This window comes from Ochotona curzoniae, unplaced genomic scaffold, assembly GCF_017591425.1.
Source record: "Ochotona curzoniae isolate NIBS_2020 unplaced genomic scaffold, NIBS_Ocur_1.0 scaffold_4505, whole genome shotgun sequence".
In the NCBI taxonomy this organism is placed as follows: Eukaryota; Metazoa; Chordata; class Mammalia; order Lagomorpha; family Ochotonidae; genus Ochotona; species Ochotona curzoniae.
In genome coordinates this window covers 5,847,437-5,873,774 of record NW_024467118.1, presented here as the reverse complement: position 1 = coordinate 5,873,774, position 26,338 = coordinate 5,847,437, and the positions used below count along the sequence as shown (strand labels likewise).

Here is a 26,338-nt window from a genome sequence, read left to right as displayed (position 1 = left end):
GCCACTGAGGGAGTCCAGCTCTGACACATGCACTCCACAATCAGACCTTAGAACCTGCAATTCTTTCCATGGTTGGGTTCTGAGTCCAGTGATGCAGTTGGGGGTGATCTCCAAAAAAACTTCATCTGAAGTGATCCCAGACCTGATTCTTGTGTGTGCTTGCCAATACAGGGTCCGACACAGTTTGTAGCCCCATTCAACGTACGCACATGCTCGTTGCAATTGCTGAGTCAGTTCTGCCTCAAGCCCTGTCTTTTACACAAACTGATGGGTGTTGCAGTCCAGTGTGATCCTGCCCATCACACACTTGGCCTTCACATACACTAATGGGAGCTGCAGCCTAGTCTGAGTGACCCACAAAAACCCCGACAAGGCCTGTCCCCTGCCCTGGTTCCCATTTCTACAGCAGGCAGCAGACTTGTCCAGTCTGTCCCACATCCCATTCAGCTCTCATACATCTCAATGCACATTGAAACCTAATTCAACCCAACCAGCCCCACTATCCAGCCCACACATGTGCCGGTGGGCGCCACTCTGTCTAGCCATGCCTGCCCCAGTCCTGGTTCTCGTGCTCACCATTGAGTGTGGCAACCCAAGAGGGAGGTACCCACTATTTCCCTGCTGGATCTCGCACACTTCAGGTGGTTCTGTAGGTGAACTTGACAGAATTTGCCACCTGTGCCAGCATCTGTCAGCTGATGCTGCAACAAAGCCCAATCAACCCACACCTGTCTGGCTAATGCATGCAGCAGTAGAAACAGTCAACCCAGCCTGACTTTCCCCTGATCCAGCCCATGTGAGGCCAGCAGGTATTGTAGCCCTGCCTAGCCTGGTCTACTCCCATCCTAACTCTCGCGCTCCAATGGAAGTGGTTGTCTAGCAGGGGAGCCCCTCACAGCCCCCCTGCCAGCTTTGCCCCATCCCTCATTGGTCTCACATGTACTGGTTGGGTGCTGTGGCCCTAAAATTGAAAAGAATTTTAGACACCTACCCAAAGATTTAACTTTATTGACAGAGAACTTGAGACCCAGAGAAGCCCAGTGACTTGGAGCCACTGTGGTTTAATAGTACTAGAAAATCATTAGTGTGCTGGATCTGCTTGTTCTAGCTTCACTAAGTAAATGTTAAATATTTAATAATTTGTGTGAGCTGGTTATTGAGTATATTCATGATTAAAACTATATATAGACTTATAAATTGCTTATGAAGCAAACATGTGGGCTCATAATGCATCTGTGGATATTTTATTGTATGTTTTTGTTGTCTGTACTCTTGAGGTTGTTTATGTCTTGTATACCTTCTGAAATGCTATGTAAGGGCATTTTAGCCAAGTCTGTGCTTGGTATTGTCACATATCTCAAAATGACGATAGTGGAGTATTTACACTGTGGAAATTGGCAAACATTATTAATAATACTTCCAACCATATTCCTGTTGTGCTTGGAATCCCACGCCAGTTGATGAGTGTTTGTCAGTGTGTCACTGAGCTTGACTTTTGTGTGGTATACTCTTGTCCTAGGGCTTTGGTTTTGCTTCAGTGGGTACCTTGAGCGTTAGAGCCCAACATCCCTAGCATGCTGCACATCTGTTGTTTGTGGTTGGCAGACAAATGAATTTAGTCATCTGTGCCTTGATACTTATCTTGGCTCCATCACTTGACCTAACAGTGTTACCTTGGTTACTTTAACCTCTATTTATTAGTAAATGAGAATAACACTATTGATTTCTTGTTTATTGAGAGGAGTAATGAGTAGAAAGTATCAAATAGTAGGTGCAAAAAATGTTAGATTTTATTACTCTATCAAGCTGGCACAAATACCATTAAGATCCAGACTTACTATGTATGCAGAGTTTTGTATTAAGTATTTGACCACAAACTGGATGAGAATCAAGAATGCGAGGCTGTTATTTTTGTGTGTATATATATGTCTCTTTCTTTACACACGAAATAATGGGATAAATTAAAAGGAATATGATACATAAGAGGCAGGAAGCAGTCTTTCTGTTATATTTGGCTTTTCTTGGACTCTTATTACAGTACTGTGCCCAATTTTACATTGCTCATTTTAAAAATGATGTCAGGAAACTGTATGTAGGGTGTCCTGGGAAGAATCAGCAACTGTGATTAAAGGGATAGAAAATAGGCCCTTTGAGGCAGGTTTAAGGAACTGAGTTTATTTACTCTGGAAATGGGATGGTAAAGGAGTTCCTTAACTATCTTCAAGTGTATGAAGGGCTAGTATAAGAATACTCTAAGTTGTATCCAAATGCACAGAGGACTAAAAGAGGAAATTCACATTTCATTTAAAGAAAATTACGTTAAACACTGAAATTGACTATCAAGGGATGTCATGGAATCTTCATTTCTGAAAATACTAGAAAAGAGGGGCAGCAAGTATTTATTTATAGAAATGTTCATGAAGGTGAGGGGACTTGGAGCTTTCAGCTTTGTATACTTCTGTGGCTTGATGTTCTTGTATTTACCAGACTTGGTAAGCATATATCAGATAGTTTATTGTGAAGCCACTTATAATTTTGATGTAATTAAACCTTAACTTGGATTGCAACTTAATTGCCTGATTTATCTCAGACAAACATTCAGTATCTATGTCTGCTAACTAATTTAAATTGAAGTCAGTTAGTGTATAAAATATACTCCCTATATGTACTCTCGACATGTTTGAGACATTAGCCAAAACTACTAATTGCTAGTTTTTAAGTAATGTATTAACACATATTTTGTAATTCTCTTGTGATAGGGAATCTTGCTGGTGTACGATATTACAAATTATCAAAGTTTTGAGAATTTAGAAGATTGGTATGCTGTGGTGAAGAAAGTGAATGAAGAGTCAGAAACTCAACCACTGGTTGCTTTGGTAGGCAATAAAAGTAAGTTACTATTACTTATTCAATTTTGCTTGCTGTTATAGATGAAAATTTATGTTTATTCCTTTGTCCCTCAAGTCACAGCCCCTACTCAAGCAGTGCAGTACTATCCCCCATGTTACAGCATTTGGAAGTGGAGCTTTTGGGAGATGCTTAATGTTAGTGGGGTCTTCATGAATGGCATTGATGCCTTGTATGACATGAGAAAGGTGACCTCTGCCTGTCAGGAGAGCATGCAGCAGGGTAGACATGCACCAGTAGGGAAGGAGGCCCTCAGCGGACACTGAATAGGTCAGCACATTCGTCTTGGACTTCTAATCTTCAGAATTGTGAAAAGTATGTTTGTTGTTTAGGCCAACAGTCTGTGTTATTTTGTTTTAACAGCCTTACCTAGAGCTTAGTAGTACCATTAATGTATCCTGTAGTTTATATTCCTGGAAAAATATAAGGATTTGATATTCAGGAATAAGTTTTCTGGGTTGAATAATTGCTTGAGTAGAGAGTTCCTAAGGGTGTGTCAAGCTTTGCAATAACTGTTTTGATGTCTGGTCTGTCATTATGTGCTCCGCTGCTCTGGCCAGTTCCTGAGACGGTGGGTGAGATGGGTCCGAAGGTGTGTTTTGGCTTCCTGTGGTCTAAGGAAGCAGCGTGAACTAGTAAGAACAGCAACACAGCTGCAGATTTGATGATGCTGTGTTGCAGCTTCGGCTCTCTCCCAGAGGTTTTGAGAGATACATCCGATTAAATGACTCCTTATTCTAAGGAAGGAAGCAGTATCTGGTTGGGATTTTATAGGCATTATTTCTTGTCTCTATCACTTGTCAAATTTATAACTGAATTTTTAAAAGTAAAATAGAGTTACCATCTTTGAGAAAAGAATGTATTATAATTGGGAAGAAGATCACTTCTAGGGTAGAGATAATGGATATGGAATCATGACATCTGTTGGGCTCTGACACATATAAAAATCATGAAACAACTCAATATAGGAATATTTGGTTGTCTATTATATGGACAACAGTAACAGGAGACATTAATAAAGTTTTAATACATGAGATATTATGATATGATTTGATTGTCTCTGATTTACTTGACATCAGGAAAAGAGAAAATGGATCCAAAGTATACCATGGGGGATTCAGGCCAGGTCCTGTTTCCTGACAGCCAGCATTGTTCACTCAATGCCCACATTCACTACTCAGAGACTCCTCTGCTCCAAAGGTCTTTACAAAAATACAATATGTATTTTTTGGTCTGTGATTATTTAGGAAATAGTGCTTCCCGAAAAACCTTACCAGGATTGCAGCATCCTGTGGTTTTGTACACTGAGATGAGTATTTAAGAAATCCAGGCCTTAACTTAAAACAGTTTTGTCACAAGTGTGAATGTCATTTTTCTAAAGATTAAAAATATAAACATTTTTCCACTCTCCAGAAAACAGCATTACGTTTCACAAAATGGCATGGCCTGAGGAGAAATTGTAGTTTTTTTCTTTCTTTTTTTAAAGCTTCAGTTTAATTTTACTTATGTATGTAGTTTTTCAGAATTGAATCAAATACTTTAAAGTTATTTGAAATACACTTTAATGAGTTGTAAGTTTTGAGGAACTTAGCTCCTATTTCTGGGCACAGCTTTTTATTTTAAAAAAATGTTTAGTCCATTTTCATGTTACCAAAGCACTGGCTTATATAATGGTTCAATTTGTGCTTAATTGGAGGTTTCCTATCACCTATGGAAAATTATAGAGTAGTGGAGGGAAGGGGTTGGGATTTGTTTTCATTTCTTTCTGGATATGCAAGCACCATCTGAGATAATGGTGTAGGGTACATAATTATATACATTCTGTTGTGTGTTTATCTTATCCTGTGAGGCATCCACCATTGGTCACTGTCAAAGACAGGATATCAGAGGAGATGGGCTTATTGGACTGGGCTGGTGGTGCCATGCCCAGATTGCAAAAACAAATATTTATGTAAGTTACTTGAATTTGTATAGAAAATTAATGCAGTGTTATGTTTGAGATTTAGTAGCATAAAATTAAGAGATTTTTTTCACGTTGGCAAAGCTACAACTTTCTTGTGTAAATTTGTAATGCTTTCTTTCAGAATGAGATCATATAACAGTGTGTAGTCACATTCAATCTTATATATGTAAAAAGAAGAGATTATAGATGAATATTTTCCTGGATATTATTTACTACATAATCTGTCCCTGGCCCAGTTTCATATGGTCATGAAATAAAGATCCTTTTGCAGTTAAGCCTATTAGGAATTTAACTCTTGAGTCTCCTGGATATTTTGCTTTCTGTTTTCAAGTTATTGATGTGTTAGTATGGTAATATGTACTCATTTTATTTTGGAGGAATGTAAATCAGCAGCAGTAAAATTTCTGAAGACTTTTAGACATTAGTTTAGGGCAAAGCAAGAGAGACTGAATCGGAAGGACACGTGAAACTGCTTTATAGTATTCCTGTTGAAATAGTCATCTTCTACAATATACTGTGTTCTTACTGAATTGTATCTTATATTTTACAGTTTAAACAGAAAGCATATATTGAAATCTACGTGGTCTGTGAAAACAGTAGCAGCCAGAGTAACTTTTATTCAAAGTTAGTGGGAGAGCATATGTGAATTTCACTGCTAATAAAAGGTTAAATTAGTAAGTTGTATGATTATTTGCTTTTTGTTGAACTATGGTAAACTCTTAGAAATCTGGCATGAGGATAATTTGATGTAGTTATGATATGAATTACCACTTTAATTTTATGTTGTATTCAAATATAGAAAGTAACTAGAGAACATTAGTGGTGAAATTAGTAGTGGAAGGCACTTGAAATTAGTACATGAGTTGTCATAATATGTGGTGCTGAAATGTATATGATAATTAGAATCAACGCGTGACAGGCTCATTGGCTCACCTGTCATTTTGGCAGCTCATTCGGGCTCCAGTTCGAGTCCCAGCTGCTTCATTTCCAGTCACTCTCCATGCGAATAGGTTAGGGAACTGCAGAGGAGGGCTCAAGCCCTTGGGCACTTGCTTCCACTTGCAAGACCAGAAGAAGCTTCTGGCTCTTGATTTCAGGTCTGCTCAGCTCCAGTCTCTGAGGCCATTTGGTGAGTAAACCAAAGTATGGAAGATCTTTCTCTGTCTCTTCTTCTTTCTATAAATCTGTGTTTCAAATGAAAATAAATAAATCTTTAAAAGAACAAGTAAATTCATTTTATTGTGAGTTCTCTTCTAAAAGGCGATCAGATACCAGTGTTATTTCTTTTTACAATTTAAGATGTCGGTGAGGTACTAAGTAGTAATTAAGATCATAGGGATTTGGCACAATAAATTTTGTCTACAAGACCAACTTTATGTAATAGCAGGGTGACACTAGATAAGTTAGTTTATATATATATTTTTAAGATTTATTTTTATTTTAAAGGCAGTTACAGAAAGAAGAGAGAGATTTTCCATCTGCAGGTTCGCTCCCCAAATTGCTGCAACAGCTGAAGATCTTCCAGTTGAAAGCCAGGAGCCAGAAACTTCTTCCAGGTCTCCATTGTGGGTACAGGGACCCAGGCACTTGAACCATCCTCTGATATTTTTCCAAACCACAAACCAAGAGCTGGTGCTGCAGGCATAGGCTTAGCTTGCTGTGCTGATTGCCAGCCCTAGTTTACGTTGTTAAACTTCAACTTTCCTCATTGAGAAAGATTAAAGAAGAAATGGACTGAAAAGCACATGGTCGTATGTACAGTAAGTGCTTAATAACTGTTGATTGTTTCTATGAAATGTAATAACTCTTTACAAGTAACATAGCTTTAATATGAATGATCACAAGTTAAAAATTAACAGAGCTGAAATAGTTGCTTTTTGAAGCTGACCTTAGTAAGATGATTCTTAGAGATTTCCCTATCACCATTTTTTCTTTCCTGATTGATTGCATGTTATATATTGGGTCAGGCCTTTCGTAACAATGGTTTTGAGAGTCAGCTTTCTGTATGGAGCTGAGCTCACCACTGGAAAGTTGGTGCAGGATTGTGCCAAACAGACAGAGTCCCAAAGGAGAGATTGGGACCTACAAAAGTAGGTCTTTTTTTTTTTCTTTTTTAAGATTTTTTTTAAAGATGGAGAGAGAGGGGGAGATGTTCTGTTTGCGTGTTCATTCCCCAGTGGTCTCGCCTGGCCAAATCCGGTAGCTAGAAACTTCATCCTGGGCTTCCACATAGGCGGCAGGGCAAAAAGCTGCTGCCTTCCCAGGAGTATTAGCAGGAAATTGGGCTGTAAATGGAGCATCTGGGAATCCAGTGTGGGGTTCCAGTGTCTCAAGCAGCAGCTGAATTTGCTGTGCCACAACACCAGCTTTTATTTATTTCTTTTTTCTATGCAGTTGTTAAGTTTTCTGAGAAGTTTACTGGTTGCTTTTGCTTTTCGGGTGCTAAGGCTAGTAATTGCAGTTGTGTCCAAATCTTTATACATGGCCATATTTTTACTTAGTGAAGTAAAAAATAATTCCTAGTAGGTAAACTTTTGAAAAGAGGGTGAGTAAATATTAACCTGTGTTTATTTTAGAATCCCAACTGAAATTTAGTATCTCTGCAGCCCCAAGTGGAATTGTGGTATCTGAAAGGCCACTAAACCTAGCAACCTAAGCACCTGGAAACCATTATGTTGCCATATAAAGTAATTTCTGCAAGGCAGAGAGCCAAACCCACCAGCTCCAGTACCTGTTTCCCTAGCTGTAACTTCTTGCACTTCCAGCATTGGGGGACCCTCATTTGATCATGGCCTGCACTGCAGTACCTAAGGATTGTAAAATTTATGTCCACCTAAGGCCATGATCTAACATATTGCCATCACTTGTCTTATAAACTTCACTGGCCACCTGACTGGTCTTCCTCCTCCTCATGGTCCAGTTCCCCAATAGCATATAGAATTGCGTGATTCTTAGGCGGAAGATCTTTGGTATTTTCTCATCATCCTGAGAATGAAATTTAGGCTCCTTATCCAGGCCTGTCAGGTCTGTGTACTCTGGTCTTTGCATACTCTCAGATCTCATTGTATATCTTGCACACACAATATGTTTTCCTGTTCCAAAAGTGTCCCAAGTTCATTTGTACTGAAGGTTTTATTCTGCTTGGAATGCTTTTCCTTCTGGTCTTGCCTTTGATTAGCTTCATTTTTGTTATTTATTGGTCATATAAATGTTGTCTCTTCTTGACTACTCGGTCTAGAGGAACCACTTGACCATTTTTTACCAGGTTGTGTTTAGTTATATGTGAAGTCTCACTGCCCTCTGATACTGTTGCTTACCTGTTTTCACTTGTTGAAATCTAAGATCTGTGTAAACTGAGGTCCTCATAATTCAGAACATTGCCTGAATAAGTGAATACCAAGTGAATGAATACAAACTTTTCCATGAACACTTTTGAAACTAGAAATGTTTATGACCCAGGATCTGTTATTTAGGGAAAATAATTTTCTTAATGAAGAAAGCAGTGCATGTGTGGTTAAGGGGACTCTATGAAGTCATCTTCAGGTCTACTGAAATCCACTGTGGTGAATGTCAGGTGGAGTTTCTTAGGAAATGTGTTCCTTTGTGAATGCTGGATTATCTTGGAAATGAAATGTCACAGATTTTCTTAATGTTAAGTTAAATAAATGTAAAAGATTTAGGAAGTTTGCTTATTTTTCCTGACTTGTAACTTATATATAAGATGAAAAACCCACACCTTTGCCTTTCTATTTATGATATCTTGATTTTTGTATTTGTTTAAATCATAATTGCACTGAAGTGCAGTTTAAAATTTTCTTTCAGTGTTTCAGGCAAGGACATAATTAAAATGAAGATGAAGGAATATTCTTTTAATGTCCAGTTCAATCCATGTTTTATAACCACATAGCATTTTAATTTGTCATTTTGTTATTGTCTCTGTTTAATCTGTTATACTTTTCTACTATCTGATCCATCAGCTAGTCTCTCTCCTGACTAGCTAACCTTCGCAGTTGGATAGATTGTAAACAGAATTCACAGGGGTTGCATAGGAGCTGCCCTCTTGCTGATTTATAGCTTCTTGGTTAGTGGAGGGTGGTGGTTATCAGTAACTTGTATTGGGGGTGGGAATTATCACGCTCCAGTAAAGAGTGGATGGATGAATGATTTCTACTCTTAAAGATATTAACCAGATCCTTTCCCAAATAAAGACTAATAACTCAGATTTTAAACAATCTTCATGACAGATGAGGGCATAGAGAAGAGTGCATCAACGCTAATTAACAATGTTGAGTGTATATTCTTCTTAACAGTGATTGATGGTTCTTGGAGGACTATCTCTGTGCAGGAAGTGATGTTTTACGTTGGGAAGTTTAAAGGTTACATTTTAATGTACCCTTTAAGTTGTGTTCCCTGAACTCTGTAGAAATGTATTAGTGAAACAAGTAAGTTTTAAGTTGAAAATTTTACTGATGCTCTCAATAAAATTATCACAAGGCTTTTAAAAGAATATTTTTTCTCTCCAGATCTCCTCAAGTAATAGATGAGTGTAAGAAACAATTATGCATCTAGTCTGAAAAATTACAAGGGAATTTACCTGAAAGAGCTTGCCTTTGCTGTGACTTGTTTGAGTCTTTAAAAATTCTCACTTTATCTGGAGTAGAGGAATGTGAAGCGATTTAGTAGTTGACACTTTGTTGGATTCTTATTTTGAAGGTTTCTTACTAATTGTATGAAATTTATGCTTCCATATTATTGGTTCAAAGTGAAAAAGTGGTTACTACTAGTTTGTTTAATCGCGTTGAAGCAGGTATTTAGTTTAGCTGTTTAGACACCTGCATCCCACTTTGAACTGTCTTGGTTTGATCCTTGATTCTGGTTCCTGACCCCAGCTTCCTACAAATGCAGATCCCGGGAGGCAGACACAGTAGCTCAAGTCATTGGCTCCTTCCACACGTGGGTGACCCGGGCTGCATTGCAGGCATCAGCTTTAGCCCAGATTTGGCCATCATAGGCATTTGGGGAGAGAGACATTGCTTTACATAGTTTTGCCTTGGAGCCTCTAAAATTAATAACAGAGAGAACCATATGTACATTTCTCCCTTTTCTTTTTACTTTTGATGTTTTGACGTGTAAAATGGTCAGAGCTAAGATTATTTCATTACTCATTTTTCCCCAAAATATCCATATTTATTTATTTTTATTTGAAAGGCAGATTTACAGAGAAAAGGAAAGACATAGATTTTCTATTTGTTGATTCACTCCCCAAGTGACCACAATAGCTGGAGCGGAGCTGATCCAAAGCCAGGAGCCAGACGCATCCTCCAGGTCTCCCATGTGGGTGCTGGGGCCCAAAGATTTGAGCCATCCTCTACTTCCTTCTCAGGCCGTAAACAGGGAGCTCGTCTGAAGATGGAGCAGCCAGGACATGAAATGACACCCATGTGATTCCAGTGCTGCCATCACACCAGACCCAAGCTTATTTTATTTTATTGGAAGATCCTGACAACATTTCTAGGTACTTGATGAGAAATTATTTTAATATATACATTTACAACTGTTCCCTTAGATGATATTTCCTACTCTTATTGTACCTTCAGGATATACTGATGGCATTACAAATGTAACTGGTTGAGTAGTATCTCCAAAGCAAAAGCATACGCTTGACCTCGATTGTATCGCAGTGGACAACTTTTGGATAAGCAAAGGTCAAGGGCTGGCATTGTTGCAAGGGGTGAAATTGCCAACCATGATACCAGCATCTCATATCAAGCAGCATTTGTATTCCTGGCTGCCCAGCTTCTGATCCAGCTCCCTACTAATGTATGTATGAAGGCAGTGGAGGCTAGCAAGGATTACTTACTTACAAGGGTGACCCACACGGGAGACATGGATGAAGTTCTCGGCTCCTGGCTTCTTCCTGGCCTGCTTGTGGCCACTGGGAAAATGAACCAGTCAAAAGAGGAATCACTTGCTCTCGCCCCTATCCCTTCCTCTACCCTCTTTCTTTTTAACTTTGACTTTCAAATAATAACAAACCAAGCTTAAAAAAGGAGTGCCAGAAATATTTTTGACTGAAGTTGTTATGATATTATTTTTTTAGATATTCTACCTCAAACAATTTTGTACTATAGTTTAATTAGCCTAAGAAATATTGTGGTTTCATGGGATGGAAGAAGCCCATACCCTGCCTTGCAGGATCCAAGGTCGTCAGAACGACAACCAGGAGCACTGAGCGGTCCGCAGAAACAAAACAGTAAACTTCCTTCGGGACTAGGGAGAGGAGCTTTCTCTGGTTCTTGCCTGGTTCTGACTTTGGGTCCCCACTCTCTCTCATAATGACCATCAGGATTGCTCCAGAAACCCCTCAAAACAAACTAACAAATAAACAAACAAAAAAACCTAGAATAGATGGAGAACAGCAAGGAAAGCTTAGAAACAGGAAATGGGCAGTGGGGATGCACTTATAACTCACTGGGTGGGACACGAAGATTAGTTACTCCTCACTAAAGATTTCTCTGCACACCCCTCCTAAAACCGTTCACCTAAACTGTTGACATATGTCTTGTTAGAGTTATAGAGTTAGACTACCCAAAAAACAGCCAGGTTCTGCAAAATCATGCTTCAACGCTATGAACTGCTAAATACTAAAATTAAAATAGACATGAGACAGCTGAATAGTAATCTATAGCCATTTTAAGGTGTATAGAACCCAGCTGTATATAAACTAATAATTGTAATGTTAATGTAGAAGTCATAGGATGTGTTTCAGAACTTGCACTCTTTTTTTGTTTGTTTGTTTTTTCTCTCTCTCTTTGAACATGCTGGTTACACAATACCATGTCAACTAATTCCATTACGTTATAAATTGTTACTGATGTAATGTCGGGGCTTTTAATTGATTGGGATGATACTCTTTCGGCTGTACCTTCAGACCAGAGACTGTCTCCCCATGAAACTGTTGAACTTATCTGGACAATAAGATGCTGGACTCTATGCTTTGTAGATGCTTGCAAGGAAAGCAATCTCAACTGAATTTGACCTGTGGAAGAATCCACCATGGGTCGGGGGAGTGGGCTTTGGGGAGGGGAGTGGGGAATCACAGTGCCTGTATAGCTGTGTCACATGATGCAATGTAATAAAAAAAAAAGAAATATTGTGGTTTTTGTGACTTTGTTTTCTTGTTGTTTTGGGGGAATTATGTATGCATTTCAATTATTAGAATCTGTTCATCCGATTTCTGTCCTTTTCTTAGAAAAAGGTTATTAAATACTAAGTAAGGATAATCTACTTTTAATGATAAGCACCTGATTTTAAATTTTGGAAGAAATTGTTTGATATTAAGCTGATATTTAATAAAAGAATAGAGCTGCAAAAACAGATTTCTTTGTAAAAAGGAGGTTTGGGCCTGGCGCGGTGGCGCAAGTGGTTAAGGTCCTCACCTTGCACGCCCCGGAATCCCATATGGTCGCCGGTTCTAATCCCGGCAGCCCCGCTTCCCTTCCAGCTCCCTGCCTGTGGCCTGGGAAAGCAGTCGAGGACGGCCCAAAGCTTTGGGAACCTGCACCCGCGTGGGAGACCCAGAAGAGGCTCCTGGCTTTGGATCGGCATGGTATCGGCCATTGCGCTCACTTGGGGAGTGAATCATCGGATGGAAGATCTTCCTCTCTGTCTCTCCTCTCTGTATATCTGCCTTTCCAATAAAAAATAATAAAAATAAATCTTTAAAAAAAAAAAGGAGGTTTGAAATTCTCAAGCCCCTTTGATAATGAATTTTAATTTATATTTGTAGTAGTTTTAATATAATTTTTTGATTTTTTTCTTTTTATTTTATTATGCTGCTCCGTTATTGGAGGGAAAGTGTGCTCTTTTAAAAGCCTTGTGATAATTTTTTGAGAGAACATACAGAGATCCTGCGCCTGCAGGTTCACTCCGTAAATGCCTGTAGCAGCCAGGACTGGGGCGGGCTGAAGGCAGGAGCATCTCATGTCTGGATGTGTTGGTTTGAGTGCTGACCACTTGTCCAGTGCTGGCTTCCTGCTAGTGCACGTTGTTGGTGGGGGGAGATGGTGGCTTGCGTAGTCAGTAGATTCAGACTCACTATCTGAAATAAACTAAAAGCATAAACATTTGAAATTTGAATGTGCTAAGTTTGAAGTGCTTATTAGACATTTGTGTGGAGATGTTTAACTGACAGATAAATTAGTGTGGGATTCAGAATCAAGATATGGTCTGTAGGGATGAGCATTGTGGTCTAGCAAATTAAACTGTTACCTTTGATACCAGCATCCTATGTGGGCACCAGTTCAAGTCCTGGTTGCTCTACTTCCAGTTCAGCTACATGCTATTACACCCAGGAAAGCAGTGGGATGGCCCAAGTCCCTGTATCCATGTGTGAGACATGGATGGAGTTCCTGGCCTCTGGCTTTAGCCTGGCCCAGCCCTAACTGTTGTGGCCATTGTGGGATGGATCAGCATATGGAAGAGCTTTCTCTGTGTGTGTGTGTTTCTGTCTGTCTGTCTTTCTCCTCCTCTGTAAATCTGCCTTTCCAATAAATTAAAAAAAAAAAATAGGGCCTGGTATGATAGATAGTGTAATGGCTAAAGTCCTCACCTTGAATGCACCAGGATCCCGTATGGGTACCATTCTAATCCCCGCGGCCCCACTTCCCATCCGGCTCCCTGCATGTGGCTTGGGAAAGCAGTCGAGGACGAACCAAAGCTTTGAGACCATGTACCTGTGTGGGAGACCTGGAGGAGGCTCCTGGCTCCTGGCTTCGCATTGGCTCAGTTCCAGCCATTGCAGCTGCTCGGGGAGTGCATCATTGGATATAAGATCTTCATCTTTGTCTCTTTTCTCTATATATCTGACTTTCCAGTAAAAATAAATAAATCTTTAAAAACTGTATATGAAATCTGTAGATAAAAGTTGGATATTCAGCAGCATGCTGGTAGGGAATGGGTAAATTTCATCAGCAGAGTGCATATTTAAAGAAGGAATCCCAAGATTAACCCTATGATTACTTTCATGTTTTATGGAGAAGTGAAGAGAAATTAACAAAAGCAGCTGAATTTTCAAGGAAAAATCAGGGTAGTGAAATGTCTGGAAACCAAATGGGAGAGTGTTTTAGAAGAGAGTGATCCAGGATGGGTACTGAGCGTGGTCACTAGGTAGGCATTGCCGGGGTGAGAGAGAGTGATATTGGCATGCACCATAGATAGTGGCTTGTCACACTGTGCCACAAGATCAGCTCGGGTCTGGTGTCAGTCGGAAAAATAAAACTGGGATGGAATACTAGATATTTTCTCACCCCTTTAAAGTAACTCTTCATTAGGTTGTTGCTTTTTAAACTTTGTTCTTCTGAACAAGTCATCTTTTATAAAGCAGAGTTGAAGTTATATGGGTATTTTGTAATTTAAGCTCCATGAAGAGAGATACTGTCTGCTTTGTTCATTGCTGTGGTTCTAGTACCTAGCTCAGTCACTGGGACCGGGAACATGCTTAATAAATATTTGTTACATGAAGTATTAGAAAATTAATTTTCTACTTCAACAAAAATAAATCTAGGGAACTTCTAAGATGATAAAGTGAAAATAATACTGTTGTTTTTCTAGCTTTTGCATAATTCTCAGGCAGGTTTTTCATCTCCATAAGGGAATGTATTAACATTGTATGTCAAAGTTAATTTGACCATAAAGGCATGAATTTCTTTCTAGATGCCCTGTCCTGTTCTGTTGGCAGAGGTGTCTGTTTCTGTGCCTGTACAGGGTAAACTTCCATATTGTGAAAATCTAAAATTCTTCAAATTCTGAAACATCTTGAGTGACATTGCTCCAAATAGAATTTCAGAGGGAATTTTATTTCATATGTAGTGTTATTAAAATGATTTTATGGGTCCGGCGAGGTGGCGCAAGTGGTTAAGGTCCTCACCTTGCACGCCCCGGGATCCCATATGGGCACTGGTTCTATCCCAGCAGCCCTGCTTCCCTTCCAGCTCCCTGCCTGTGGTCTGGGAAAGCAGTCAAGGACGGCCCAAAGCTTTGGGAACCTGCACCCGCGTGGGAGACCCGGAAGAGGCTCCTGGCTTCGGATCGGCATAGCATCGACTGTTGCGCTCACTTGGGGAGTGAATCATTGGACGGAAGATCTTCCTCTCTGTCTCTCCTCTCTGTATATCTGCCTTTCCAATAAAAATAAAATAAATCTTTAAAAAAATGATTTTATGAAGTTACCTTTAAGCTATGTATGTGAGCTATGTGAAATATAAATTGGTTTTATTTTTAGACTTAGGTTCCATCTCCAATATCTCATGAATCTGCAGATATTCTCAAAATTCCCTGAAGGTTGAAATCAGAAAGACTCCTAGAGACTTACTTATTTGACTGATAGAGTAATGAAGCAGGGCAGGGAAGAAAGCGAAAGAAAGAAAGGAAGGAAGGAAGGAAGGAAGGGAGAAGAAGGGAGAACGGGAGGTGGGGGAATGCCATTTTCCTGCTGATTCCCTCTCAGGATAAGTACCACAGCTGGTCCTGGGCCAGGCCGAAGCCGGAAGTCAGGAACTCTGTCCATGTCTCCCAGGTGGATGGCGAGGACTTAAGTACTTAGACCATCCTCTCTGCTTTCTCAGGTGCAACAGGAAGTAGATTTTGAAATAAAATAGCGGATACCTGAACTGGTACTCTGACATGGGCTACCTGTGTCATAACACCTGCTTAACCTGCTAGGCTACTGTACCAGGCCCAGTGTCACTTCTGTTGACTTGCATCTGGTGAACTATGTTTGTATTCCAGGGGTAAATTCCAGTTTGTGGCATTGTAGGGTCCTTTTAGTGTGCTATTAAATTTAATTTGTCAGTAATTTGTTGAGGATTTTTCTATTTGTTCATTAGGGGTGGGGCATGGGTGTTATTTTAATTATCTTTTTTTTTTTTAATTGATTTTTGTTGGAAAGGCAGATATACAGAGAGGAGGAGAGACAGAGAGGAAGATCTTCTGTCTGATGGTTCACTCCCCAAGCAGCCGCAATAGCTGGAGCTGTGTCAGGAGAAGCCAGGAAGCCGGGAGCCTCTTTTGGGTCTCTTATGTGGGTGTAGGGTCCCTAAACTTTGGGTTGTCCTTGACTGCTTTCCTAGGCCACAAGCAGGGAGCTGGATGGGAAGTGGAGCTGCTGGGATTAGAACCGGCGCCCATATGGGATCCCGGTGTGTGCAAGGTGAGGACTTTAGCTACTAGGCTATCATGCCAGGCCCAGGCCCAATTATCTTTTCTTATAACACATTTTGTTTATTTTCATTGTTAGTATAATTCTGTCCTTACAAAGTGAGTTTGGAATATTCTTTGTTCAGTGTTTGAGAAGAGTTTTAGAAGGGTTGGAACTAATTCCTTAATGTTTTGTTAGTGATTCCGTCAAGTCCTTGCTATTTCTTTGATGGAATATTTTTCTTTACTGATTCAGTCTTTTTACTTTTGATATGTTCAGGTGTTCTTTTTTATTTATGATTGATTTCTGGTAAGTTTATAGATGTTTATTTATAGATGCTTTGTTCTAGGTTATCCAATTTGTTGAAAATAATTTTTCATATTAAGTTTTTATGATTCTTGTGTTTTTTCCCAAGGTTTATTGTATTTTATTTGAAAGGCAGAGTGACAGAAAGAAAGGGAGGAGCAAGGTTGTTGGCCCACTGACTCACTCCTCAAGTGGTGGCAGTGAGTGGCGTGGGCCGGCCCAGGCCAGGAGCCTGCACTGTCCAGGTTCCCCTGATGGATGGCCATCTGCTGCTGCCCTGGTGCCGCGTGGTACATAAGTTTGCCAGTGTTATACACAGCGCTGAAAGACACACGAAAACACGTACTGAGTGAATCTAAAATGTTAACCTCAGAAGGGACAGACGGGATCAGTGGGTCCAGCGTTCCAGTTAAAGAGGAGGTCTATTGCACAACATGGTAGCTGTGGCTACTGGCATCTCAGACTGTCAGCCCTCCCTGGCTGCGGGGTCTGCACTGGGGAGTCAAAATGGGGACCCAACAATGGTGGGTCAAAAATATTTTAAGATATTACATCTATATTGAGAACATACATACTTTCTTGTAATACCTGTTTATACAGCATTTGCATCCTATAGATATTTATACGAAATCTAGTAAATAGAACATGCATAAGTCATCTGCAGATACTATGGAATTTCATGAGCCTTGTGGTTACTGTGGATTTCTGTACTTGAAAATTACTAAAAGATCTTATAATCTTTTAGACAAAAGGAAGCATGTGAGGTGATGGATGTGTTACTTTACAGGTTTACACACAGCAGACATTATGTATACAACAAATACATATGTGATTTTAATTGTCAGTTATGCCTTTATAAAACTGGAGAACGGGGCCCGGCGTGGTGGCGCAAGTGGTTAAGGTCCTCGCCTTGCACGCCCCGGGATCCCATATGGGCGCCGGTTCTATCCCGGCAGTCCCGCTTCCCTTTCAGCTCCCCGCCTGTGGCCTGGGAAAACAGTCGAGGACGGCCCAAAGCTTTGGGAACCTGCACCCGTGTGGGAGACCCGGAAGAGGCTCCTGGCTTCGGATAGGCATAGCATCGACTGTTGCGCTCACTTGGGGAGTGAATCATCGGACGGAAGATCTTCCTCTCTGTCTCTGCTCTCTGTATATCTGCCTTTCCAATTAAAAAAAGATAATAATAATAAAAAAAATCTTTAAAAAAAACCCTGGAGAACAGTGAATCTTATTTGACGTTTTTTAGTACCATGTAAGACCATTGAAAAGGCATATTCCGTTACACACAAAGTTTTTTGGTACATAAATTCATAGGCTATACAATTAATCTCAATTTTAATTCAGAGTTCCAATTTTGTATATATGTATTTTTTTACTTTCAAATCATTTATTTGGATAAGGAACTTAGATCATATAAACAACTGTTAACCCAATTTTTAAAATTGTTATAGATTTGAAGTACATTTCTCCAAAGATAATGTATGAATATCCAGTAGTCATTTGAAAAGAAGCTTTTATCAGTCCCAAGAGAAATGCTTATCAAATGCACAAGTAAGATGCTGTTTTATCCCTACCACATCAGCATAGTCAGAGGCATGGAAAGTACAAATGGTGAGAAACGCATGAAGTCCCAGTTACTTTACTTCCAATCCAGCTTCTGGCCAGTCTTCTGGGGACACACCATGGTCCTAGCATGCAGCAGAACGCTGGCCCCTGCCGCCCACATGGGACGCCAGGATAGAGTGCTTGGCACCGACTTTGGCCTCACCTAGACCTGGCTGTTGTGGCACTGGGGGCATGAGTCAGAAGGAAGCAGATTTTGTGTGTTCTCTCCTTTTCAAATATAAAAATCCTGAAAAAGAGTGTAGTTGTCCTTTGAAATCCTGAAGATAGAGTATATGTACCCAGAGAAGTGGAAACACATGTCCACACAAAAACTTATACACGAATGTTCATGACAACCCTAGGCATACTAGACAAAAGAAGTAGAAACCAGTCAAGTGTCCATCAGCAAGCGAATGGATAAACAAGGCTTACTGTGCACACACACAGGACAAGAACCATCTAGAAACAACGGCATACTGATGGATTCACAACGTGAGTGAACCTTTACAGCAGCATCTGTAAGCATCCTTTGGAAGAGGCATATTCTTTTAACTTTTCTTTACTGTGGAAGAATTTGATTTCATTTTCAAAGACAGAGGAAAGCTTTGCTGGGTACGTTATCCTGGGCAGACAACTTTTTGCTTTTAAATCTGGAATATGTGGCTCCATTCTCTTCTGAGCTGTAGATTGTCCTGTGAGGTCTTCTGTGAATTTAATTGGCATTCATTTATATGTCAATTGGTTTTTTTCCCTATACTTTATTGAAGAGAGCTTGATGAGCCCATGTGTCATGGTGAAGATCACTTTTGGTCAAGCCTGTTGGGAGTTCTGTGCCCCTACTGGATGTTGTTTCCCAATTCTTTCTCCAGATTAGGCAATTTATCCTTATTATTTCATTAAATACATTTTTAAACCCATCTTCTCTTTCTGCACCTTTTGCAACTTCCGTAACTCTTATATTTGGCCTTGTAATAGAATCTTTCCATTCTTGAATCCTTTTTTTAGATTGGTCCAGCTCTGCTTCTTTTTGTTTGTTTCCCACTGGTGACAGGAAATATCTTTCAATTCTGATTTTCTTTCTTCTGCCTTCTTCATTCTGTTTTGGAGACTCTGCACTGTACTTTAAATTTGCTGCACTGTACTCTTCGTTTCTGATATATCAGCTTTCATTTGATTCATTTCCACTGTGACATATTCCTTGAACTCCTTGAACGCCTGTGTTACGTGCTTCTCGTTGTTGATAAGAAGTTTATAACAAGTGCTTTGAATTCTGTATGCCCCATTTGCTTGATGTCTTCCTCAGTGAACTCTGAGGTTGGCAATGCTTTTGCTCCTTTGCAGGGGAGTCTTCAGTAACATTCATTGTGCCTTTGTCTCTTCTTTTGCTCTTGGTCATTGTACTTCTGGTTAGCAGAGTCTTCTCCTTGGGGGCAGGTTTCTAAGCTCTGTCACCCACTGGTCTGCAGTTCAATTTTACTTATTGCCGTTGGTACATGGCTCTGTGCAGTCACTTGTGTCACTCCCTCCAGCGAGTTCCAGGTCTGGGTTCTTATGTTAGATTTCCACCGTGGTCTCTGTAGCCGGAGCTCATGGCTCACCACTCTCTACCTCCTGTGAGACCATGCTGAGGCTGCACCTTTGTCTGTAGAACCTTTGTCCCACTTCCAGTTGAAGTATGTCTCAGGATTAGGGAGACACCAGGAGTCCTATATAGCTAGGTTGTTGGTGGTGCTGATCTTGCTGGAACCTGTTGGCCATTTGGTCTGGGTGGCCCATGGACCTATTTTGAGCCGTACAATGCTGAGGTCGGTATTGTTTTTCCTGTGGGACCAGTGCAATGCACTGAACTCAGTGATTTCTCACCAAGCTCAGCACATGTGCAGTTCACTGTTGTCTCTGAAGTCTTAAATTCTTTGTCATACTGTAAGAAATGGCATCTGATGTGCCACTACTAGAGTTCTTGATCTGCAGGCCATCAGGTCTGAGGGCTACCCAGACCTATCTTGGGTCAAGCCTGCAAGATACCATGTTGTTGTAGTTTTTTGAGCTAGAAATGAGTTCACTCCCAGCTCAGTGCTTGCTCAGTCCTGTTCCGTAGCCTTTGCCTCCCTATACAAAGTGGTGCCAGATATGGCTCTTGGTGGCAGATTGGGCTGTGAAATCCACCCTGTTCCCGCACTGCCTGTCTGGGACCTGCTGCTCTGTCTCTGTTCCTGGTCAAATCAAACAGACTAGCAGAATGAGCAGTTCTTTGTGAATTCACCTCCTGAGCTCCCTGTGAATGTCCCTTCTCATTGTTGCCGGTGGAGTTGTGGCTGCTGGTGCAGTTCAGACAGCTACTTAGTTTTGTATTTTTTCTTAAAGATATATGTTTTATACTATGTTCTTTTGCTTTCATGTTCTTAATAGGAGGAGAGAATATGGAGTAGTAGTTAAATATATAGGCTCATATTAAGACCACTTAGACTCAGAGACCTAATTGTAGGAGAATACTTCCTGCTTTCATAACTCAATTTTCTCATTTGTACAATGGAATAATAATAGCACTGCCCCTAAATAGATTTAGTTAAATGTGTGTCTAGACCTTGCCTTTAGATACTGTTGTAGATGTTATTTTTACCTTTCCCATTCTGTCTTTAAATCATGTCTTCTACTTACAACTAATGGGTGGGGGTCCTGTGGACTTGCTAAATACATTTTCCAATATAAGTGTTTAAAAATAAAACCTTCAAAAATTTTGTGAAGTATCTTTGAAATATGTAAATAATGATTAAAGCTTTGGTTGTAGTTGATGGTTGGAAATCAAACCTTCTTTTAAGTAATAATATACAAGTATTTTCTTGCAAGATTGTTTAACTTGAGTTAATGGAGGTGATATAATTTTGACATTCAATCTGAATGGTGAAAGCTGTTGTACGCTTGCCATAAATTTTATCTCATTTGTTTTGCCATGGAGACATATGTCTAATAAAAAAAAAAGATGCTACAGAAACCATCATTTGACTGTGAATGTGCTTCTGTTTTTGGTTGAGGTATAAATGTTATTTCTGGCTGTGTCCTTCATCCTAACTCTTCTTACAACAAATGGAAAGTCCTTAATTTTACCTAGGGGAATAGTTAATCCACAGTGGACATATGGTGGACAAAAGCTGGGTCTAGTAAATGAAATAAAATTCTAAATGGTAAACATGTGAATGCTTACAGAATCTGGCAGCTGTGAAAGATAGAGTATTTAAGATTTGTAAATTTTGTGTGCAGGATAATTCTTTTTTGGCATGTTTGTGTGATATGTGTATACACGTGCATATACATAAACTTGATTAAAAGATAGGTCTCAAGTCATATGTAAATTGTATTTATCTTTTTTACTGTTCATTAAGCTTTGTGTTGTGACTTGATGTCAACAATAGAGGGTGATGATCTCTCATTTGTAGAAAGTTACTGTTCTTTTGGCTGGGGGCAGTTAATTAGCGTTAACCCAGAACAGCTCTTGGTCTTTATGGATTTGAGCGTTATATGTGGTTGCACTGCCCCAGCAAAAGGTTAAGTATTAATGGAAAATGGTCACAGCCCTTTTACTTAAAGAAAACATGTTACTTGCAAGTTTTCGTTTGATTTTACTTTTACAGTTACATTGAATGTCTTCATTCATCTAGCCATCCATAAAGCAAATATTGTTGCACATGAGATGGATAATAAGTCTTTTTTAGGACTACTTGTGTGGTGTGTCACAGATCATTAACTGCAAGTAACCACCTGACTTGAGGGAAGCCTGGAAGCAGATTATAGTAAAAGAAGCTCTTATTTATGTATCACTGCAATGCATTGATTTATAGAAATGTTGCTAATTGCCACTATGAAAATATGTCCCCATTATCATTCAAGGAGCAGTAGGGATTAGCTGCCATGGACTATAGATATATTGTTAACAATGTAAAAATAAGAATAAGCATTGTGATCAATATTTTATCTAATAATAATGTTAACATTGTAGCTGATTACATTAAATGTGGTGATTTAGACTGCTTTCTGTATGTTGTAATTATATATACATATATTTAAATTAATAGCATGTTCTGAATTCTCCTTAACTTGAAATACTCTTTAATTTAAGTGACTTGGAAGAATCACAGCAAAGTTTTTTTTTCCTAATTTTTGTTTTTCATGATATGGTAATAAAGGCTCAGGAATTTCCCGTCCCATCCTCCTGTTACTGCCCTCCCACCCCACCACGCTCATTTCCCCTATATTGTTACAGCAGAGTCATGCTTCAGCAACAGCCACAAATCCATCGTGCCGTTGTAGGTGTGGACGGTGGCAGAGTCCTGCATCCTATTATCAAGGTGTTGTATAGTTAACAGTTTCATTGGGAGTTCTCCTTTTTGTTTGAGAGCCGAGAGGCACAGGTCACTGTGTCCTCACTTCTTGGTGTGATAATTTCTATTACATAGTACCTCAAAAGAATGTATGTATATACATGTTTACTTAAATATCAGTTGATCTTGTATGTAATAACAAACTTTGATGCAATTATTTAACAAAGCACTCAGTTCTCTTTGTAAGTATGTGAGTGGTTTCTAACCAGTTCCCTTACACATCTGACCTTCAACAAACTTAGGTGGTGTTCCTTACGTATGCTCACCTCATACAACTAATTTTAGTCTGCAAAAGAACAACAGCGCCAAATCTAGCCTGTTGCATCACAGTGAAGGAAAAATTGTCAGGTAAAGATGAAGAATATAAAACTCAAAGTTGGGAGTCCCAGTAATACTTGTAAAGTTTTGAAAGGACTGAATTTCAGGGAAAATATTGCATGTTAAAATAAGCTCTAATTAGAACTAGACAGAGATATTGAATTTTGCTTAAGCATTTGATCCATGCAGATATTTTCTGTTTTTAAATAGCTGTACCATAAGCTGTTGTGTTAATTTTTATTTCCTTTGGATTTTATTGTTCTAGATTGCGTTTGTTCGTTCCTCAGTTAATAGCCTCGTCTTCGCTCTTTGGCGGTTGTGCGAATGCTGCATTGAGCATCCTGTACGGGTGTTTGTGTAGACTTAGGTTTTCATCTCTCTGTGGAAGCTACCCATGAGTCAAACTGTCGAGGGCGTGTGACAGTTTTTTTTGATGTTTTGAGAAGCTTCCCAGTGTCATTTCTTGAGGAATTGCCAAACTGTTTTCTAGAAGACCTGCATCATTTTATATTTCTACCAGCAGTGTGTGAAGGTTGCAATTTTTCTATGTCCTTGCCAGTGCTTGCTATTTTACATATTTTTTTTAAAAGAAAATGATTTATTTGGTCTGATGTTGGGATGTAGTGGGTAAAAAAGCCTCCACCTGCAAAGCTGGCATCCCATGTGGGTGCAGGTTGGTGTCCTGGCTGTTTCACTTCTGTTCCAGTTATCTGCCAGCATGCCTGGGAAAGCCTGAGAGGATAGCCCAGTCCTTGGCTATCTATGGTGGACCTTGATGAAGCTTCTGGCTCCCAGGTTCCGCCTGACTCCAGCCCTGGCCAAGCATTCAGTTAGGGAGCTGGGGAGAAGGTGGGCAGCTGGGACTGAATCCTGTACGCTTATGGGATGTGCGTGCTGCAAGCAGGCCTGGCCCTTTGGATGTCTTACTGTTGTTGAGTTTTAAGTTTTTTAATAGACACATGAGTATGATTTGTAAATACTAACCCTCAATATAGGGTTTCTTCCTATTTTTGATAATTCCCTTGAAACACAAATGTTTAATATTGATGAAATCTTTTTTGTTGTTCTTGTTGATTACACCTTTGTCATTATTTTTCTGAAACTTGCCACATGTAAGATCATTATGATTTACATCTGTAGTTTTATAGTATTGGGTCTTAAGTTTAAATCCCATTTATTTTAAGTATTTTTTTTTAATATAATGTAAGAATCCAAATTTGTTTTTTCTGCATGTTGGCCTATCACCATATATTGAAAAAGACTACCCTTTCTCTTGTGAATGGTTTATTTATTTGAAAGGCTGAGTTACAGAGAGAGGTGGGGCAGAGAGAGAGACAACAGGTTTCCATCTAATGGTTCATTCTCCAAATGGCTGTAGTGGGCAGAGCTGGGTTAGCTCAGAGCCCCCTGGAGCTTCTTTTAGGGTTTCCCATGTGGATAACGGGACCCAAGCACTGGGCTGTTCTCTGCTGCTCTCCCAGACGTATTAACAGGAAGCTAGATTGGAAACGGAGCAACTGGGACTTTAGCATCCATGTGGGATACCTCAGCATTGGCCCCCTGTCGAGATTGCTGCAATTTACTGTAGATTATCGTGGCAAGTTTTGAAGCAAGTAGATTACAGTAGTATACTTTAAATCAGAAAGTATGATTATTTCTGTTAAAGTTGTTTGTTACATTTCCATATGAATTTCAAGACCAATGGTTATTTTTTATGAAGAAATTAGCCATTCCAGCTAGAACTTGGAGTAGAATCTTAACTTGCTTGTAGATTTTTCTATGAAATATTTTTCTGCATTACTGAGAAGACCAATTGTTTTTTTATTTCAGTTTGAGTATGATGTGGCTAAGTATAGAACTCTGAGTTTATCTTATTTGAAATTTATTAAGTTGCTTAGATGTGTGAGTTAGTGTTTTTCCATCAAATTTGAATGTACTGGCCATGATTTATTCAAATAATCATTCTGCCTTTATTCCACACCCGCTTCTAAAGAAGAATACTTGGTGACATCCTGCGGTTCTCTGACACGTTGTTCATTTTCTTTATTACAGTTTCTTTTTGTCCTTATGATGGATAATCTCAAATGATCTGTCTCCAAATGCATTAATTGACTAACTGCTGACCGCCTGTAGTAAGCTTTCCATTTTAGAGTACTTAATTGTTAATTCTGTGGATTTTGTCATATCTGTGTTTGTGTCTCTGATTTTTAGCCTGATTATTGCTCCTATTTTGTTTTTTTATATTTGTAATGCTCTTTTATTGAGTCTTGGACATTTTACATTCTTGACGTCTGGATTTTTAACATTTGTTTTTGGACTTTGGCAGGCACTTAAAATTCTTTGTGGTTTGACAAGGCTTGTTTTTATGCTTTGTTGAAGTGGCTATCCTCTGGGGCCAGGTTAGCCCCATTCCAGAGGTGCTAATCTTCTCTATTCTCCGCGGAGTGCCTGGATAGTCAATGAGTTCCTTCTCTTTCAGCGGAGTTTATCCCAGATCTGTTTGCTTTCTGGGAATTTTTCTGATTGCAGCCTTCTGAGTTTTTTTTTTGCCCAGCCTCATGAAATTTGGTTTTGTACATGCACAGCTTCGTAGTCAAGAACAGAGTCAAAGAAACTGTTGTAAAGATTTTATGACACGGGCAGGTGTGGTGCAGGGGCCTAAGCTGCTGCTTGAAGGTCTGCATCACCCTTAGAACGCTGGTTTGAGTTCAGGATCCTCAGTGTTTCTGACCCAGCATCCTGGTACTGTGTTTTGGAGACAGCACACGCGAGCCCAGGTACTTGAATTGTACCCACCCACGAGGGAGACTCAGGTGGAGTCCGTAGATTCGGGCTTCAGCCTAGCCTGCCTTGATGTTGTGGGCATTTGAAGAGTGCACTTGCGCATGAAAAGCTGTCTCTTCATCTCTGCCTGTCATTCTGTTTTCCAAGTAGATATTTAAAAAGTGTTAGGACTCTTCTGCTTCTAGATCTTTCTGGTAACTGGCACCACAAAATCACAGGTATTTCTTCGGGTTTACACTACATACTGTTTTTGTCATGGTAGAAGATCACTCCAGCCTGCCTGCCAATGCATTTTTTTTCTTTGTTATGACCTAGAAAGTACCTCTAGGTAGGAAATTGGAGTGATCAGGCAGCTTACCTTGTGTGTTTCTATCAGGGATTCATACCTTTGTCCTGCCTGCTGTTCAGTTTCTGGAAACAATTTTATATATATTTTGTCCAATTTTCTAGCTTTTAATGGCAGGAGGAAAGTCTTGTTCTGTATCTGTCTCTGTTTATCAAATAAATAAACAAAATTTAAAAGCACTCCTGAAAGTTGTAGTTTAAGATTTTGAAGTCTTTAAATATTTGTATCTTCAATGTTTTATTTGCTTTAAATTTAAATAAAATAGGTATCTATCTGTTTTATGGTTAACCTTTCATAAAAAGAATTTCAAACTTAGAGATAATTGGAAAAACTCAATAGTAGATCAGTTTATTTTGGAGTATCAGATTCATAGGAAATTTTGTACTTGTGGATAATGTGGTTGAATCATTTCTTATACAATGTATATCCTACTTTTATGCAATGAAAGCAGGAAAAGGAAATAATATTTTTAAAGATTTATTTATTTTTAGTGAAAAGTCAGATATACAGAGAGGAGGAGAGACAAGAGGAGGTTT

At 39.5% G+C, this 26,338-nt stretch overlaps 1 protein-coding gene across 2 annotated transcripts in view; it reads left to right on the top strand.

The window, feature by feature from the left end:
* The window catches only part of RAB28 (RAB28, member RAS oncogene family), an 89,825-nt gene that overhangs the window by 19,020 nt on the left and 44,467 nt on the right, over positions 1-26,338 (top strand). For both annotated transcript variants that reach the window (XM_040966507.1, XM_040966508.1), the window contains exon 4: positions 2,760-2,889. In XM_040966507.1, coding sequence (XP_040822441.1) covers positions 2,760-2,889 — 130 coding nt within the window. The remainder of the gene's footprint in view (positions 1-2,759; positions 2,890-26,338) is intronic.